Source organism: Macrosteles quadrilineatus, unplaced genomic scaffold (assembly GCF_028750875.1).
Source record: "Macrosteles quadrilineatus isolate MER2022 unplaced genomic scaffold, UCM_ALF_1.0 Scaffold_9__3_contigs__length_116548681, whole genome shotgun sequence".
Taxonomy (NCBI): Eukaryota; Metazoa; Arthropoda; class Insecta; order Hemiptera; family Cicadellidae; genus Macrosteles; species Macrosteles quadrilineatus.
The window spans coordinates 97092293-97111169 of record NW_026542602.1 but is presented as its reverse complement, the minus strand read 5'-3'; the positions used below and the strand labels follow the sequence as shown (position 1 = coordinate 97111169).

The following is an 18877-nucleotide window of genomic DNA, read 5'->3' as shown; positions in this document are numbered from 1 at the left end:
ACAAACAAGTGAGGCCCCAACCAAGACCCTTGTGGAGCTCCAGAGCGTGGCGTGCCGACTTGTCGCGTGTCGCCACCACCCGCTTCAACACGAGAGTAAAAACTGGACCAACCGTGGCAACCGGTTCGGTATTAATACCACTAATGGGTGTCGATTTAAAACGCGTGTAAACCCGATCGTATTACGATCTAATAACCCGCGCGATAATTCGGCCCACTGACCGGTGCCGAATTAATTAAATTTAACCGCGGTGGTTCCGTTGTTTTAATTACCGGCGTAATTAATCGGTCGCGAAACCGGATCTGACCTTTCGGACGACCTTTCGGAATCAATCGGCCCGGACCTGTTCTGTTTGGAAGTTATCGGTAATAAATTGGAATTTCTCTCGGATCGCAGCCACTTTTCTTCGGGTTTATTGCGCCGTCGTTGGTGGCGAGCTCGCCGAGCTTTTTATTGGAGAAGAGTCGATCGCCGAGGAGAATTTCCACGCAAAACACCCCGGTGCTATTCACCTTTGCATTGTGAAAGGCTGTAAAAGCTAAACTGGTTATCGGGTTGGACGTGGCAGAAACCGAAGATTGAAACTGTGATAGGCAATAAAAGTAGCGGCGAAAATGTATTATATTCCTATTACCATTTATGTACTGTACCGGTGATTCTCGCATCGTTACTACAAGATCGGAGGAATAGTTATGGTGTAGCGTTAATCGAAAAACTTCTAATATGTGTATGACTCCTCTAATCTCCAACTACTGTAGATACTCCAAATACAAAAGATATGGTGCGCTGATGGAGAAGAACCATGAGAACCAGTGAACTATAACAAGTCTAGGAATCCTGACGAAGTCATGTACTCACACGTATACCCGACAGAGCTTGAGGAAAACAAGGCTAACCGTCTTACAGTACCATTAAGTCTTTGACTTGAAACGAAGGAAAGTCAGGAATGTCGTGAAGAAGGACAGCAGATCCGATCTTCTCAGCCAATGACACAGAACTCCCACTTTCCTCAGCACGCTAGCAGTTCTTGTCCGCAGTTTCTCCCATCGTCCAGTCGTAAACCGGCAGTCACGGCATCTTCCCTCTCTCTCACTCCCGCGGCAGATGGCTATCTTCCTCTCTCTCCCTCTCATTACACGATGGCAATCAGAGACCACGAGTTTTATTGATTTGTAGTCAGTCGCTAGCGGCAAGGTCTCGGATCTGCTCCAGTGACTCGCATCTCTTCTTTCACTTCCGCGCTTCGACTGGTCAATAAAGGGTCAAGGGGCTCACCTGGGCGGTGCTTGTTTCATCAACATAGTATTTCCAATCTATGAAACCAAAAGTTATAAATCTTGAATATTTTCTATCCACAGTTGACAAAAGAGAGAGATTGTGTTTTGACATAGAAATCATTGAGGATTTTCAAACATCAATGCCACTTCTTAGAATTTTAAGATTTATAAAGTGGAGTTACAATTAGTTAAACTTTGAGAATCCGATACTTAAACAATGAGGTGATTGATGTGGGTAACATTCTAATCTATCACGTGAAGAAAGTTAAGACATTTAAAGTTGTACACCTGGAAGAAGAAATGCCAGAAGCTATCAACACAAGAAATGGGTATTACCATTTATATTACAATCACGGTTGACCTTTAACCTTTGAACCTTTATGCTATCTTCGGACCAATTAAAACCACACAATTAACAATAACCCTTGGACAAACCTATAATTGCAACACTACGATGCAATGGAAAACGGTGTAATATTTAAACATTCAAATTTCGGCATGATCTCGATACATACCCAGAACTCCCTTAACATCATATCACTCGTATAACGAGCACCTGATGTAGCTAGAGACGCGATCACAGACGACACAACTGTTGCTGTACGTACATTCCCGATGTGCATCGCGTTTACATACAAATGTTGCTGCGTAATTGATGATAATGTCCCACTGGCATTCAGCCAACCATCTGCTTTCTTCCTTCAATCTCCGGTGTAATTTAATCCTTTGTATGTTTCACCGATTTGTTTATCGATCAGGAAGAACTCTACCTCTTTCACTGTAAATGCAAATCGATTTAATGCACAGTTTAGGCAGCATGACAAGTTCTGAATAAAAGTGTAAATATTGACCAATGTTTTGCAAGAGGATATATTAAGGGTCTTCCGTGAATGGCCTTTTTGTTTTTTTAAAGAACTCAATAATTGAACTTCATGCGGAGGTGAGGTACAATCTGTCCACAAGATGAGCCGAACTGTATCGTGCTGACATTCCCTCACGTTCGTCGACAATTTGCTGTAAGTGGCCTGGGGCGTTAGACTCGCGAACTACGTCTGGGACATGGCACGAAGATAGCTGAGGAATCATGATGCACCTCCAGGGCTTGACGTAGGTACTACACAACTCTAGGTTCTTGCAGTCGTTGCTTTGCAAGAGAACGACTAGATGTCTTTTCGCTCAAAGTAAAAACCCATCTACTATGCACTGCGAATGTGTCCAGGTTGGGTAAAATCGTACCAACCTAAATCACAGAAAACATACTATAGTAGTATGTTTTCTGTACCTAAATCCAGCTACGAGTTTAGGTTTGGAATTGTGATAAGCACCGATTGACTATTCATATTACGGCCTGTTTATACACGGTTGATTTTACTTCTCGTCGTCCAATACTCTTTTTGTGAATCTTACTTCGATAAAAACAAATTATTTTGAGAAATATTCCTTAATTCATAAGTTTTTTAACCTCAGCTTAGCCACTGAAGACGCTTTTCTACAATTAGGATGACCTTTCTGACAGTAAATACTGTTTGGAATCGTGGTTGACGTAAAAAGGATCGATGGATTCATTTCCGATATTGCTGAAAACTCGGATCAAACGTCTAACTTCTAGCAGAGATTTGATCCAATAACGCAGTTGGCACCAAAAAAGTCAATGGATTAATTTACAATAAAGCAAAAAACGTTCGAAACTTAGAAGCTCTAAGACTTTTATCTAATCTGACTTACTTTTCTAATTTATTCTTGCGACAAGTTGAGTTTCATACGAATTTCTGTATTTTAATTAAATGAGTAACCCCTAACGTTTTTTTTTAGAAATAAATTTGACACGAGCTTTGTTTAGAAGATAGTAATAAAATAACAAACTCGTATTTTAACAAGACGCTAGATTCTTGCGTGGCCCAACAGCGTATTGTTGTCAAGCAAGATTGTCACTCAGAGACAGCAAGTACGTGTTTAGATGAACGTGGTCGTTAACAACAATCACTTGTCTTGAACACCAACCTTTCCGAGGATGAACTTTTGAAACACATCATGAGAACACACACGTGATGTAAACAACATCTTTGCCTTTTTTATGTTTTCTTATGTATCGCCTATTCATAGGTCCTTACTGAATCTTTTGCTGCATTCTTCTAGACCTCTTATTTACCCTTCTTTCTTTTTCAGGCTGCAAGAGCTTCTTCAAGCGCAGTGTCAGGAGAAACCTCACCTACTCGTGTCGGGGCAGTAGAAATTGCCCCATAGACCAACACCATAGAAACCAGTGCCAGTTTTGCCGGCTGAAAAAGTGCCTCAAGATGGGCATGCGGAGAGAAGGTAAGATTGCAATTTTGTGTTGGATGTTAGATAAGATAACCTTCACCTACTGCTGATAATGAAACATATTTTTTCCATTGACCTCTTTTCGCTAGTCCTCCTTAATTGTGGCGAAATGCTGGATTATCCTTTTAAATAAATAAATTGTTTAAAGTCTCTAAAGGCTTAAACATTATTTTAACGTCAGTGGTAGTATATTTGTCTGAAAAGACTGCCTCTTTGTAGAAAAATACGAGTCAATACTAACAACTGCAATTGGTACAGTAATAATATTCTTCAATGTAACAAAGCAAATCTTTAAATTTCATCATACGCAGCCCAAAGGCCACTTATCCTATCACGTTTCCCATGTTTGAAAAAGCTTATGCCTATTTCATTGAGATTGCGGATTGTTATATAGATTATCTCGACTTTTCTGACAATACAGTACATATCTCTACCTGCCCTAAACGTTACTGGAGGAGAATGAAATTTGCACTAGCCAACTTGCAGTGCTGTGAAGGCCCCGTCATCCAGCGGATTCCCGCGTAACCGCGAACTCTCAGCTGTTACTGTGGTCGGCGGCTTGTAAGATGAGTAGAGGATTCTGATTGGTCGGCGACCTGGAGGCGGGAACCATCCGTCATGTGTACATGTGACGTGTGGTATATTGATCATGAGCATTAGCCTCGCCACTTCACTGAGTCGCTGCCTTCTTGATATCGCTGAGGAATAGTTCACGCTTCGTTTATACTATATAAAATCATATTTATGATTGTGAATTTTGCATTTGTGGTTTTAATGGGTTGTAATCGTAATATAGCTTCTCATCCATTCTAATAAAAGTACTAGGTTATTCCGTTTTAAAAGCTTGAATTTATCACCATTAAAATACGCCTTGGATACCAAACCAGCACTTGCAAGATATCATTTTGGTGGTTCGAAAAATGAATTGGTTTCGAGCCAGTGATAGAAACAAAAGGTGGAAATGCGCTCCTTTCACCTCTATATGCATTTAACTTTTTCATTTGTCCTATTAACCTAGTAAAAATCTATGCGTGTTGATGTATGTCCAAATAGCTAGTAGATCTTCGATTTGAATGTTAGTCGTTAAAGTACTTAAACAAATTAGGACGAAGCTATCATACATCACCCTTTTGAGGATTGTATGTTTTAAAGGTCTGTAAACGCATAATTACATTTCTCTTTCCATCTCAACCCACAACCAACTTTGTAAACAGCTACCAAAATTATATTATTCATCCTCTCACTTAACACTCAGACAATTACTGAGTTGAGTCAACTAAATCCTAAACATCAAACTTACACAAAACATAGGATATACGCAAAACTTTCCACGAATATCGTCAGACCATTCTAGCATTTGACCAGTAATGTTTTTGGAACGAATAGTACTCACGGCCGAGCGCCCAAGATCCCATATTATGACGATGAAGAATGAAACAAGAAGAAGACGCGTCTCACGGACCATAATGCCCCACGCCGCCAAGCAACAATTAACTTCCAATTCCGTAACCTTTGTTCCCTTGAAGCATTAACACTCAATTCTCCACGCTGTTTATTAAGCGTTCCTTTATATGAGGGTAAACACCTGTGATTTTACACTAAACCGTAACGTTATGTTACATGGGTGTTTAAGTTTTGTGTCCATGTGTGTCTTCTTTTCCCTAACTTCTGTGTGATCTCACCATCTCACTATTACAGAATTAAAATGAAAAGATTTTAGACTTGTGTTCTATAGTGACGCATAGTACTAAGGTTAGTAAAAGCACCACGGTACCAAGTTAGTAAAGTAGTGACCTCATAGAAAACTCACTGAAAATTCTGGGGTGTCCAACTCATTTCTTATGAAGACTATTTACATGAAAACTAGGGTTAAACGCTGGTTCGGACAGTTACCTTACAACGTAAAAATACCATACAGTTGTGTCAACAAAACACACCACAATCTCGAGATTGAAATGTTTAAGTAAATTTAATTTTCAGTTACATTCAAGATGTTCATATTCTTCAGGAAATATTCAGAGACAGTCTTTGTACATATTTCTAACCCCGCAAACGTTGGCTTCTGCTCGTGATCTCTTCCTCCCTATGCAAGAACGCACATATACATACATTATCCTATGCACAGTTTCATTCTCAGTTCATTATAGTTAATTGCGAGTTGCTGTTGCGCTTTCCTGACTTTTGCTGACTAATTCCGCGTTATTACTCTTCGAAGTGCGTATATTATGTTGTTATGCAAATCAGTGCTGTAGTGGTGCTGTAAAATCCTTGAACGGTAAATAATTAGTAATGGTTGATTGGTTTGCCAGGATTAAACTATAAAAATTAAATATTCGGTTATCTTTCGGTACTATCGTTGACTTTGTATACTGAACATAGAGTTATCATACAGTTGTAAATATAATGTTTGTTTTCATGCGTGTTTCACGTTTGGTAGCGTTTGAGAGCGTTAAAATCGACTAATAGCTGGGTAGTTTAACTTTAACTTTTTGGGTTGAAGTGCTCACAAAACAAGAGGTCGGTTGGATCCTAAGACGTGTTAGTAGCTTTTGATGACTTAAAACTAGAACCAGCAGTCCTTTATAATTGGTGTATTAGTAAGTAGACCCTAATCCTGAAAAAATATTAAAGTGGGTAATATATAGTAACAAATCTACACGGATAATCTAGCCACATTATTTACAATCAGCTAACAATCAAACTCTGTTCAATCATGAATGAGAAAATCACTGCGTTGTCTTGGTAAAGTTGTAAATGATAACTAAATAACTGAATGTTTGATCTTTTTAGGGGTAGTTTCAAAATATTCTATCTATACGAGAGTGCATCCGGTATCTAGCTTTTATTATTAGATCGTTCTACTGTTGTAATTTGATGAAATAACAATGGTATAATTGTTAACATGATAACGGTATCAACATAACCATACAGAAACCTAACTTTTTGTCAGGATATCTAAATGACTGACAAATCTTTGAGGAGCTGTACTCTTCTTTGTATCTTTGAGACAATTAGCTTGGTTAGCTTGGATTAAGCTTAATAGAAGAGTATACATATTTGTGTTCTTTAACTGTTTGAAACACAGTTTAATTCTATTTAAATAAACCCATGTAATTACTAATTATGGTTCGTTGAATTTTCTTTATTTATAAAACCAAGAGTACCAATAAAACTTTTTCGTAAAATCCATCACAATGAAACATTTCAAAATGTTAGTTAAAAATCGCATTAAGTACGTTCCACTTTGGAAAAATCTGTTACCCAACTATCCGGTTACCGATTTCACTATCCACTAAACCTTTCCCATGACCTCACCCAAAGATTGTTTTAGGAACTGGTCCTGTCCCGCGAAACGAGTTGAAAAATCGGTGCGGCCCGCGACCGCCGGGCGACGTCCCGTATGGGAATATCGAAACTTGATTGGAACAGGATTAGAACAAAACACTCTACTGGAGCCGTGGGTCCCAAAACTGGATTGCTATGAGTTGTCACAGGTGAACCCCGCGGACCGGTCACTCAAGAAATGTTTCGGTATGAAAAGATAGTTAAGGTTAACTGCTACAATAGGCAGTAAAGATAAATGGGCATAATCTCGTTTGGGAGCCGTTTGTTGGGAGTGTAAAATTTCTATGGCCATTCTCTAGAATGGAAATAACAATATTAGTTCCCATGTTATGTTGATGTAATTTAAACAAATCAGAGTCGCAGGTGAACTTATTCGTTAAAACCTCGTGGTCTTACTGGTGTTTGGGTATGGGACCTAAGGCCCCGGCCACACGAGGCGGTTTAACCGCGCGAAGTTAAGCCGCGCGAAGTTAAGGGCTTCGACAACACATTGGATTAAATGAGAGTGGCCACACGAGGCGAAGTTTAGCCGCATGTGCGGTTGAGCCGCAACATGTCGTCCCTGGACCGCGCGAAGTTAAGCCGCGTTGGAGGGGATGACACATGCAGTCTTATGAGAGTGGCCACACGATACGGTTCGACCGCGCGGCAGCCGCGCTTATTGGAGATATTCTTCGGACATTTCCAGTGGTTTTTGAGTTTGTTTTGTGTGTTTTTACCGGTTGTGTGGTGTTCAAACAATGTTTGATACATATGAACTCCGAACTATGGTTTCGCATGTGCTCGTAAAAGGTTTGGAACACAAAAAATTGTTTTTCCGTTACGAAGGGATGGACCCAATGATTTATGTTAACGTTCCAGATCACGACACGCTTTTAATGCACAAACTAACATAAGTGTTTCGCCCATGACTAAAAAGAGTGAACTGGAACTGAACTATGTTTTATAGAGTACTGATACTGGGAAAACCCAACAGGAAGCGGTTCATCCGCCCCGTGTGGCCACGCACTTCGCGCGGCTTAACTTCGCGCGAAGATAAGCCGCGCGGCTTAAATTCGTCTCGTGTGGCCGGGGCCTAAGAGAAGTGTTTTGTATGAAAATACTGTTAACTGCTACAGCAGCCAGTAAAAATAGATGGTTTGAATATTATTATAGACAAGGGAATACTTATTTCCTTTTTTGTAATACTATCTTGTTTGGAGCCGGTGGTTGGGAGGGGCATATCCCAACTCCGCGCAGTGGTCAGAAATCTGTCAAAACCGACTGTCCAACTCCGCGCAGTGGTCACTTCGGATCCCTCGCGGCACATGTCCAACTCCGCGCAGTGGTAAATTTTGGCTCTCTCAGCCCTGACGGCTGAGAGTTGGTGTTGAACTTTGAAATTGTGTTACACCTTATATTATGCTTATAATTTATGGGAAAGTAAAGAGATAAGATATACCTAAAACAGGAGATGAAGCTTAAAAACCACTAATATGAGAAGTTTTAAAAAGTCCGTGAGAAAGAGTGACTGTGAATTCATACGTTCCAAATTCTACAATACTCACTCATTCATATTACTGGGCTTATGAGCTCTCTGAACTTTAGTACCAAGTTCAAAAATATTAGTTTTGTATACAACCGCAGATTGCTATAACAAATTAGCTATAATCTCTGTTTCATACAACAGTTAGCTTCACACCTCAAATTGCAAAAAAAGAGATTACAGCAAATTTGCAGTATATTGCTGTATAAAAAGGTAAAATCCGTGATCGCAGCACACAAGTGTAACGTAAAGCTCATGAAATCATTAATAAAATGTATTAGCATATTAAATAATTGTGAACTGTGAATTTCAGAAACTTTCATACGTATCCACTCTTCGCACGGACTTTTTGAACTTCTTACATAGTGGTTTTTAAGTTTCACCTCCAGTTGTGAATCTATAATTTTGCTTGTATAATAAGCTAAAATATTTCTTTTACGTCTTATTAAATGGCGAATTTGACGTCTATGAAAAGGATTTTCATTGAAGCCAGACCCAGACCAACGTTTTAGCGAATTTCCCATATAGGGAATAAGTTATTACCGTAGGTATTATGGTAAGACCTGGACCCACTGATTTAATTTTTCGTTTTTATGTCCCAAAGGCCGAAAACACCATCCGTTAGAATTCATATAAATATGTATATGTCCGTTAGCACGATAATTCGAGCAAAAATGATCCAATTTTGATTAAATTTTAAATGAACGTTAAACCTACATTTATTCGAACGAGTTCACGAACCAGCACGATCACCATGGAAACTGGGGTTTATGGGGAAAAATCGAATTTCCCAATTTTGACCTTAAAAGCGTACATTTTTGCAATTTCTTTTGAAAGCAATTTGTAGAGCTTAAAGACAAATAATTTAGTATATCGAAGTGTTATTATGCGCCATAATGGTTACAGAAAAAATGCCAACAAATTTTAATTTTATAATTCCCATGTTATTCTTATGGAGAATAAGTAAATTGTTGTAATTTCCTGTAAAAGGAGCGTATTTTGATTAGATTTGGATATTAGGAGTGACTTGACACTAAAAGTGCCCACCGCGCGGAGTTGGGCTGAACCCTTCGGGGGCCATAAAACTTTTCCTCGGATTAAAATTGACCACTGCGCGGAGTTGGGCAATCCCCGTTGGGAGTGTAAAATGTCTATGGCAATTTTCCAGTATGAAACGATCAATTTCCAAGATTGTTAATATTATTGTGATTAAAAACATCAAAAGGTTTACTAGTTTAAAAATTTACCGAAGAGGCCCTTGACTGATATCGAGGAAGGAACGACCTAAAGGAATCCTTGGTACTAGAACATTTGCTAAAAACCTATGCTAATTTTGTCCAGTGCATCCAATATATATTTTTATTGAAAAAATATGGATAGACACCTTAATGACTATTAGTCTTTATTGTAGATTAATTAAATATTACATTTGTTTTCATGGACGCTTAAGTAGCAGGTAGTAGTTGGCAGTTTTGATATCCTAAAGCAATTCTGGGCACTTAAATCTTAGTGCACATCTCTAGTTAACTTGGTCTTTGAGTGATTGAAATACATGCGAAAAGACAAAGACAGCTAGGTTAGTTATAAATGTAGTGCTTGGCTTCAAATCGAAATACCACCGGTTCAGTTCCAAAAGAGATTGATTCTGGTCTCAGTTCTCTTATTTCATCGGTCTTTTAATTAATGATGCTACCTAACAAAATATTATGAAAAAAACACTTTTGCAGTGACATATTCATCAAACATCAAAATCGATTTCAATGATTCTCTGAAAGGAGGCGGCAGTAAAGTCCTCACTGGCGTATTCAGTGCGGTACGTAAGCACGTATCTCCATCTAAATTGAATCTGCCCCCGGAGAGCTTGGGATGCGGCAATTATTTACAGCTACAATTAATGTCTGCATATCACCTAGATAACATCTGGTCTAATTGTGGCCACGGTCCGTAAACGCATTGTACGTTACACTCAGTACTTAGGTCTGGGCTACCTTTCTGCTGACGGAGAAATTTGTCTGCGAGCTTTCATATATCACTTATCAGTAGTTGTTTATAGTAGATAAAAACATGCATAGGGATGCAAAATAGGGACCACTCCAATAAAATGGCTTTTAAGTTAAATTTAAGTAACGAATTATTAATTAGAAACCTGTAAATACGTACTTTCTATCCGGGCATTAATTTGACAATAGTTTGTGAAAATTATCAACTGGTAAACTAGGGAAGAGCTGCAGATGGTGAAATTCTTCTGCAAACTTTCAGTGATGGCTTAAGAAATTCAGGGATTCAAAAGTAGGTCTGTAAACCCTAATTAATCTGAATCCCTTAAATAAAGACTCAGATACTATCCGGATATACATCAGTTTGTAGAAGTTACAAGTTTTATTAAAATTAAGAATTTTTTTTTTAGTGGAAGTTCACTTAAAATTATTCAGTTTAGTCGCACAGATTGCAATGATTCAGTGGTTTATTATTTTGAAATGAGGAATACACGGATCTATTTGCTTATTCAGCAAAACAATTTCATATGCACGAATGGTTGGTAACTCGAAGGTCTTAAATTTTACTTTACCTTGAGTTTACTGTGTACAGTTTTTGGTTGGCACTGATTACATTTTTACTTATTTTTTTTTTTGCTGCACTTGAAGAAAATAGTGTAGTGTTTTTGTTATCATAAGTTTCATTAGGCAATTTTTAATGGATTTTCATTTCTAAAGAAGTTTTGTTATGTTCTACTCTAAAATTGTTAAAAGCTGCTATTTTTAATATATTTTCCTAATCTAAACTAATCTTTTCAAATATATTTTCCTAGTGTAAAATAATCTTAGGTCGATCTACAATCACCGTAATTACTCCAAAGTGCAAAAAAGGTGGTTTAAACATATTTAGTTTTTCACCAAAAAACTTTTTAATCAGAATGCGATCAGCAAACAAATGTCACTGATTCTCAGATCAACTTCTAAATCTTATAATCACTTCTTTTGTCGGATATACTTGCTCAAATCAAAGATTTCATTAAGCCTTACTCCAATAAATCAAAATGTTTTTCGTAAATATTTCAGCTAATTACACATCAGTCTCTTATCGTTATAATGTATATCATTAGTAAACTAACTAGACGTCATCTCTTCTCGACCAACCCCTAAGTCTGTCCCTTCTAAGGTGGAAGGGGTTCAAATAAAGCCATTAAACCTTAGACAAAGCCTGGCAGTTTCATGCTCTAGTTTATGGTCTGATAAGGCGCCTCCTCAACCCTTCCAGTCAGATAAATTACAAAGCAGAAACACATAAACTGATAATGTCTACGTGTATACTGTAGGACAGTTCATGGTTTGACAAAAATTTATTTTATTAAATTAATTTTAGCATCCTGTCATTGCTTGTCTCATGTTTACGGTTGTAAAAAGCACCACAATACTTGACTTACAATATTGACCACACTATTGAAGGTTTAATTATGATATTTTAAAGTTTTCCAACTACATCAAGGGAACATGGCTTGTGAATATATGAACAGTTTTTTCTTTTTAAGTAGGCTAATATATGACATCAAGGAGACTTATATAGATTATTAGATGTACTACAGTCAAATAGTCACTCCTATTTTTATGTTTTAGAAAAATAACTGTATAATTTATTAAAATTAATAACAATATAAATAAGTGAAACTAAGCCACAGATAATTTGGCAATCAGCACACCCAATCGGAGGTTGGTTCAATACGTTAATTTTAATTCTAAACCTGGCTACAACCTAACATGGAAATGCAATATCCAGTTTTATCAATAGATAACGCAACATTCAGAAATATCGACGACCGTTCGATTGAACTATTTCAGGTCCTACGGTTCGCTATTTACAAACGGACACAAACATCCTGATTTCCCATCTTCGACCAAGATCCACAATCCCTGTGCTCCAAGTAATCAGAAGGATGCGGTCGAAAGTATAGGGCGGGCAAATTGGTTGGTGTTTACCGTTGAGGAATTCTCGAAATCGTTCCCGAACAATAGAAAAAACGTCATCAAACCCTTTGGTTTAGTGGCCGAAATTAATCGTGACGGTGGTGTGCGATTACAAGTCGTGAGAACGTTAGGATCCTCCCCCTTCCTCCTCCAGGATGGGCTGGGTAGCTGGGTGTTGTGGGATGATATTGGGACGTAGAAGGTCATAGATCAAAAGTGTTAGTTATAAACATAAACAACCAAACATATACATGCATAGGTTAAATTGTTGTACATACATAGGTAAATTGTTTTAGGTTAATTGTAGTTTATTAACGCAGAATAAAGATTATGTCCATCACTGATGGAAGTAGAGGCAATATGGCAAAGAGACATCACTTCCGGCATTTTTTGGCCCATTTTTAGAGGGTATGGAGACGTTTATAGGGGCACTGGAGACGTTTTAGAGGCTATATGTTGGCATTTTTGCATTTTTTTACGAGAAAAATTGAGGATCATTTTTTGGCCACTAAAACCAAAAATCCTGATCTTTGCCTAAATATCCCTATATAATTGTCAAACCTTATTTCTTACTTATTCCCCATAAATATATTCGATATTAAGCTAAAAAAGCTATTTCTTATATTTATTGACCCTTACAAGTGTAAATGTAGAGTAGTGGTGAACCCAGAATATGACCCCACTTTCGGCGTTTTAGAGGCACTTTTAGGGCACTTTTTATAGGGGAAAAATGAGAAAAAAATGGAAGAGCTTTTTTTGGCCACTTTTTTTAAAGACCCAGCTCTCGACCTATACACCCCTATATAAATTGTCTACTTTTTTAATACTGAAAAACATGTCTGGAAATGGTGAGCTTTTTTTAGCCACTAATTCCAAAAATCCTGCTCTCGACCAATACAAGCCTATATTAATGTTCAATACCATTGTACAACTACATTACTATTTCAAACCCACATCCATTCGCATGTATATTCACAAAATCATCAACTTAACAGTGTGAGGTTTGTACGCGAAATCGGCTCATGGCATGCTCCCGGTCATGCTCCCGACCTATGGTCAGGCTTCTCGCTCCCGACTCATGGTCAGTTTTCTCGTCTCTAGTGGTAGCTCTTGATTAAGCCTTGGGTGGGTGACCTCCTGTTGAAGTAATTTCTAGTTAAATTGTTTAAATTTTTTAAATTTCTAGCTAAAAATTTTGAAAATTTCACAATTTCTGGTTAAAATTTTTTTAAATTTTCGAAAAATCTATAAATAGAAGTGACATTCGGGTGATATTTCATTCTGGACCATGAGGCCCACCTGTCAACACTGCTCCGTGTCGCTCTCCACCAAAAGTAACCTCATTCGCCACTACAAGGTAATTCATCAAATGAAGGTGAAACTGTGTAAAGTTTGCAATTTAATCTGTGATAATAACGTGGCTTTAAAATCACATATATTACAAAATCACAAGACTTGTAATTTCTGTAAAACGAATGTTGTTGGACATTTTAAAAGACACGCCAATTCTTGTATCAAATGTCCATATACAATGATTAAATTTGTCGGTGAATCGATTAGAGCTGACCTTAAAAATACTCTTCAGTCTTGTCCTCTGCCGATAAAATGGACTTTAGTAAGGAGAATCAAATTTATAAAATATTCAATGGATCAAAATGGACAATTAGTCAATGAAAAAGAATGTATTGCAGATTTTAGAAGCCTTACTACCTTAACTATTGAGAAGAGAGATTTAAAGCCTCAAATTGAAAATGCACTTTTAAAGATTGACGCTTCCATGCACAAATATCAAGCGGAAGGTAGTGGATGGATATATGACCATACTAAATATTGGCAGTTACATGTTTACAAGTATAAGCCCCTAACTCCAAAGTCATATATACCTACACCAGAGAGTATTAAATCGAAACATGCAGTTTTAAATATAAAAAATGATGATAATAAATGCTTTCTTTGGTCGGTATTAGCAGCTTTATATCCAAGGAACTCTAATGAAAATGCTAATAGAGTCTCCAATTATGTACCACATGAAAGTCAGCTGAATATGTCAAACATAAAGTATCCTGTGAAATTAGCTGATATAGATAAATTTGAAAAACAAAATAATATAAGTGTTAATGTATTTGGGGTTGAAGATGATACATGTATATATCCATTAAAAACAACTAAACTGAATAGTAATACTCATGTAGATTTATTATTATTACAAGAAGGTCGTAAATCACATTATTGTTTAATTCGTGATTTTAATAGGTTAATGCTGCGGTCTACAAAACACGACCATAAGAAGCATTTTTGTAAGCTGTGTTTACAACATTTTTACACTAATGATAAATTGGAGCGTCATATAACATATTGTAAAAACTTTGATGCCCAACGAGTGGAAATGTCTAAACAAGATACATTACAATTTAAAAACTATAAATATCAACTTAAAGCCCCATTTGTGATTTATGCAGATTTTGAATGTTTTATAAACTCAAACAATCATACTCCATCTGGATTTGCATTTGTTGTAGTGAGAGATTCTAAGATTATTTCTGAAGAGTTATACAGTGGCGAAAATGTTATGGACGTGTTTTTCAAAAGGTTGTTTGAGACTTATGACTTCATTAAAAGTCAAATGGCGATATATATTCCTCTTGTAATGACTCCTGAGCAAGAGGCATCTTTCCAAAACTCAACACATTGTCATATTTGTGAAAAGCCTCTATATTTTGATAGGGTACGTGATCATTGTCATTCATCTGGCCGATACCGTGGAGCTGCCCATAATGATTGTAATTTAAACTATAAAATAACAAAGAAAATACCAGTATTCTTCCATAACTTGAAAAATTATGATGGACATTTAATAATGCAACACTTGGGAAAGTTTAATCGTAAATTAAATTGCATAGCCAAGGATATGGAAAAGTACATTTCATTTTCAGTTGATGATTTAGTATTTTTGGATTCCTATAACTTTCTGCCCCTTCCATTATACAAATTAGCTTCAAATTTAAATACATTTAGATTCATAGACAATCCACTACTACAACGTAAAGGCGTATTTCCCTATGAATACATGACGGGACCAGATAAGTTTGCAGAGTCTCTACCTCCAATTGAAAAATTTTACAGTACTCTAACTAAAGAACATATCTCTCCCATTGAATATGAACATGCTAAAAATGTCTGGACCCATTTTAATATAAATAATTTACAAGAATATCATGATTTATATCTTAAAACAGATGTATTGCTACTGGCTGATGTCTTTGAGACTTTTAGAGACCTATGCTTAAAAGATTATAAACTGGACCCCGTACATATGTATTCACTTCCAGGACTAACATGGGAAGCCTGTCTTAGAATGACTGGTATAAAATTACAATTATTTCAAGATATTGACATGCATTTGTTCATAGAAAGTGCGATTAGAGGAGGAGTCAGTATGATTTCTACACGTTACGCTAAAGCCAATAATAGATATATGGGCGAACACTATGATCCCAATCAAGAAAGTGTGTATTTAATATATTTAGATTGTAACTCGCTATACTCTACAGCTATGTGTGAGACACTACCCGTGGATGGATTTCGTTGGACGAATGAGATAGACTACAAATACAATCAAAATGATGAGTTTGGATACATTTTAGAAGTTGATTTAAAATATGATAAAAACTTACATGATTTACATAATGACTATCCATTAGCACCTGAGAAAATGAATGGCAAATTAATACCTAATTTAAATGACAAAACTAAATATATTTTACATTATAAAGCATTACAAAAATATGAGGAATTGGGTTTGGTTGCTACAAAATACTATAGAATTTTAAAATTTAGACAATCAAAATGGCTTGCACCCTATATTAATTTTAATATTGAAAAACGCAAATGTGCTAAAAATGATTTTGAAAAAGACTTTTACAAATTGTTAAATAATAGTCTCTTTGGTCGAACAATTATGAACCAACGCAAGTTTCGTGATATATATCTCAAGGATGAGTCACTATTAACAAAATATGTCACTAATCCAAGGTTTGACTGTAGCAAAAAGTTCGATAACAATTTACATGCTATACATTTAAATAAATTAGTTGTAAAGTTTAATAAACCTATATATTTAGGAATGACCATTTTGGATATTAGTAAAGTAATAATGTATGATTTCCACTATAATTATATGTCAAAATTTAAGAACAAAAGATTTCTTATGACTGATACAGATTCTTTAATGTATTCTATAGTTACAGAGGACTTTTACAAGGAAATAGAAAGTGACTTGCACTATTTTGATACCTCTGGATATAGTAAAGACCATTTCTTATACTCTGATAAAAATAAAAAAGTCACAGGCAAGTTCAAAGACGAATTAGATGGTCATATTATGTATGAATATTGTGGTTTAAGACCAAAGTTATATTCTTATATTCCTCTAAAATGGTTATATGAAGAAGACAAGCAAGCTTTAGAGGTGAAGAAAGCTAAAGGAGCTGATGGTGCTACAGTTAAACATCTCCTTAGACATCAACATTATTTGAACTGTCTTGCAACTGGGCAAGATTACTATGAGAATGTGACAAGAATTAAATCTACAAATCATCATCTTCAAACCTTAACCATGAACAAGAAAGTACTATCGTTTGACGATGACAAGAGGTTTATTCTGGAAGATGGCATCAATACTCTTGCGCTTGGTCACTATAAAATTGATCAAACATAGCCAGGACTGCCAAGACATAGAACCCAGGATTAATTGTATATATAAACCTGTAGAATATAGAATAATGAATAAATGTAAATGTTAAAACTTCAGTCTTTTATTTATTTACCCTTACCACCCTTTTAGTCGTTATAAAATTGATCAAAAATAAATCAATATCTATATTATATACAGCTATATTTCGTTTTATCCCTGCATTGGTGACAGCGATTGTTTTAAATTGGTCAAATGACAAGTCATTACCAACATGATTGTTATACATGTTTTAAATTTAAATCGCTCTGTTTGGATATTATTCGGAAATTTATGTTATCATGATACAATCACAGTTCAGTCTCAATTGCACCCGTAACTTATCAATCAACCTGCAAATCAATTGGTTGCAGTCAGTTTTCCAACTCTTTATTTACTGATGTTACATTTAATTTTTTTAATTAAAAAGGAAAATTCTATCAAATGTTCGTCGTCCATTTTTGTTGATTATATACAAACACTCACGTTGTCATCAAGCAGGTGTTTAAGAAATCCAAAAATATCGTTGAAAAGAAACCAGCTGTTGTATTTGACAACATAAAAGTCGATTCACACATAACACATCACAGTTCAATCACATCAGTCACGACACAGTGTATACAACAACTGACTGTGACTGTGATGTGAATTTCTGTGTACTTCTTCACACAGATTTTACACAAATTTCACACAATTTTCACACATTTCACACAAATATGATATTTGTGTGAAATGTGTGAAAATTGTGTGAAATTTGTGTAAAATCTGTGTGAAGAAGTACACAGAAATTCACATCACAGTCACAGTCAGTTGTTGTATACACTGTGTCGTGACTGATGTGATTGAACTGTGATGTGTTATGTGTGAATCGACTTTTATGTTGTCAAATACAACAGCTGGTTTCTTTTCAACGATATTTTTGGATTTCTTAAACACCTGCTTGATGACAACGTGAGTGTTTGTATATAATCAACAAAAATGGACGACGAACATTTGATAGAATTTTCCTTTTTAATTAAAAAAATTAAATGTAACATCAGTAAATAAAGAGTTGGAAAACTGACTGCAACCAATTGATTTGCAGGTTGATTGATAAGTTACGGGTGCAATTGAGACTGAACTGTGATTGTATCATGATAACATAAATTTCCGAATAATATCCAAACAGAGCGATTTAAATTTAAAACATGTATAACAATCATGTTGGTAATGACTTGTCATTTGACCAATTTAAAACAATCGCTGTCACCAATGCAGGGATAAAACGAAATATAGCTGTATATAATATAGATATTGATTTATTTTTGATCAATTTTATAACGACTAAAAGGGTGGTAAGGGTAAATAAATAAAAGACTGAAGTTTTAACATTTACATTTATTCATTATTCTATATTCTACAGGTTTATATATACAATTAATCCTGGGTTCTATGTCTTGGCAGTCCTGGCTATGTTTGATCAATTTTATAGTGACCAAGCGCAAGAGTATTGATGCCATCTTCCAGAATAAACCTCTTGTCATCGTCAAACGATAGTACTTTCTTGTTCATGGTTAAGGTTTGAAGATGATGATTTGTAGATTTAATTCTTGTCACATTCTCATAGTAATCTTGCCCAGTTGCAAGACAGTTCAAATAATGTTGATGTCTAAGGAGATGTTTAACTGTAGCACCATCAGCTCCTTTAGCTTTCTTCACCTCTAAAGCTTGCTTGTCT

The 18877-nt window shown here is 36.1% G+C and overlaps 1 protein-coding gene across 3 annotated transcripts in view; it reads left to right on the top strand.

The window, feature by feature from the left end:
• The window catches only part of LOC129003843 (steroid receptor seven-up, isoforms B/C-like), a 118503-nt gene that overhangs the window by 20398 nt on the left and 79228 nt on the right, over positions 1-18877 (top strand). For all 3 annotated transcript variants that reach the window (XM_054432167.1, XM_054432166.1, XM_054432165.1), the window contains exon 2: positions 3444-3593. In XM_054432167.1, the coding sequence (XP_054288142.1) occupies positions 3444-3593 (150 nt within the window). The remainder of the gene's footprint in view (positions 1-3443; positions 3594-18877) is intronic.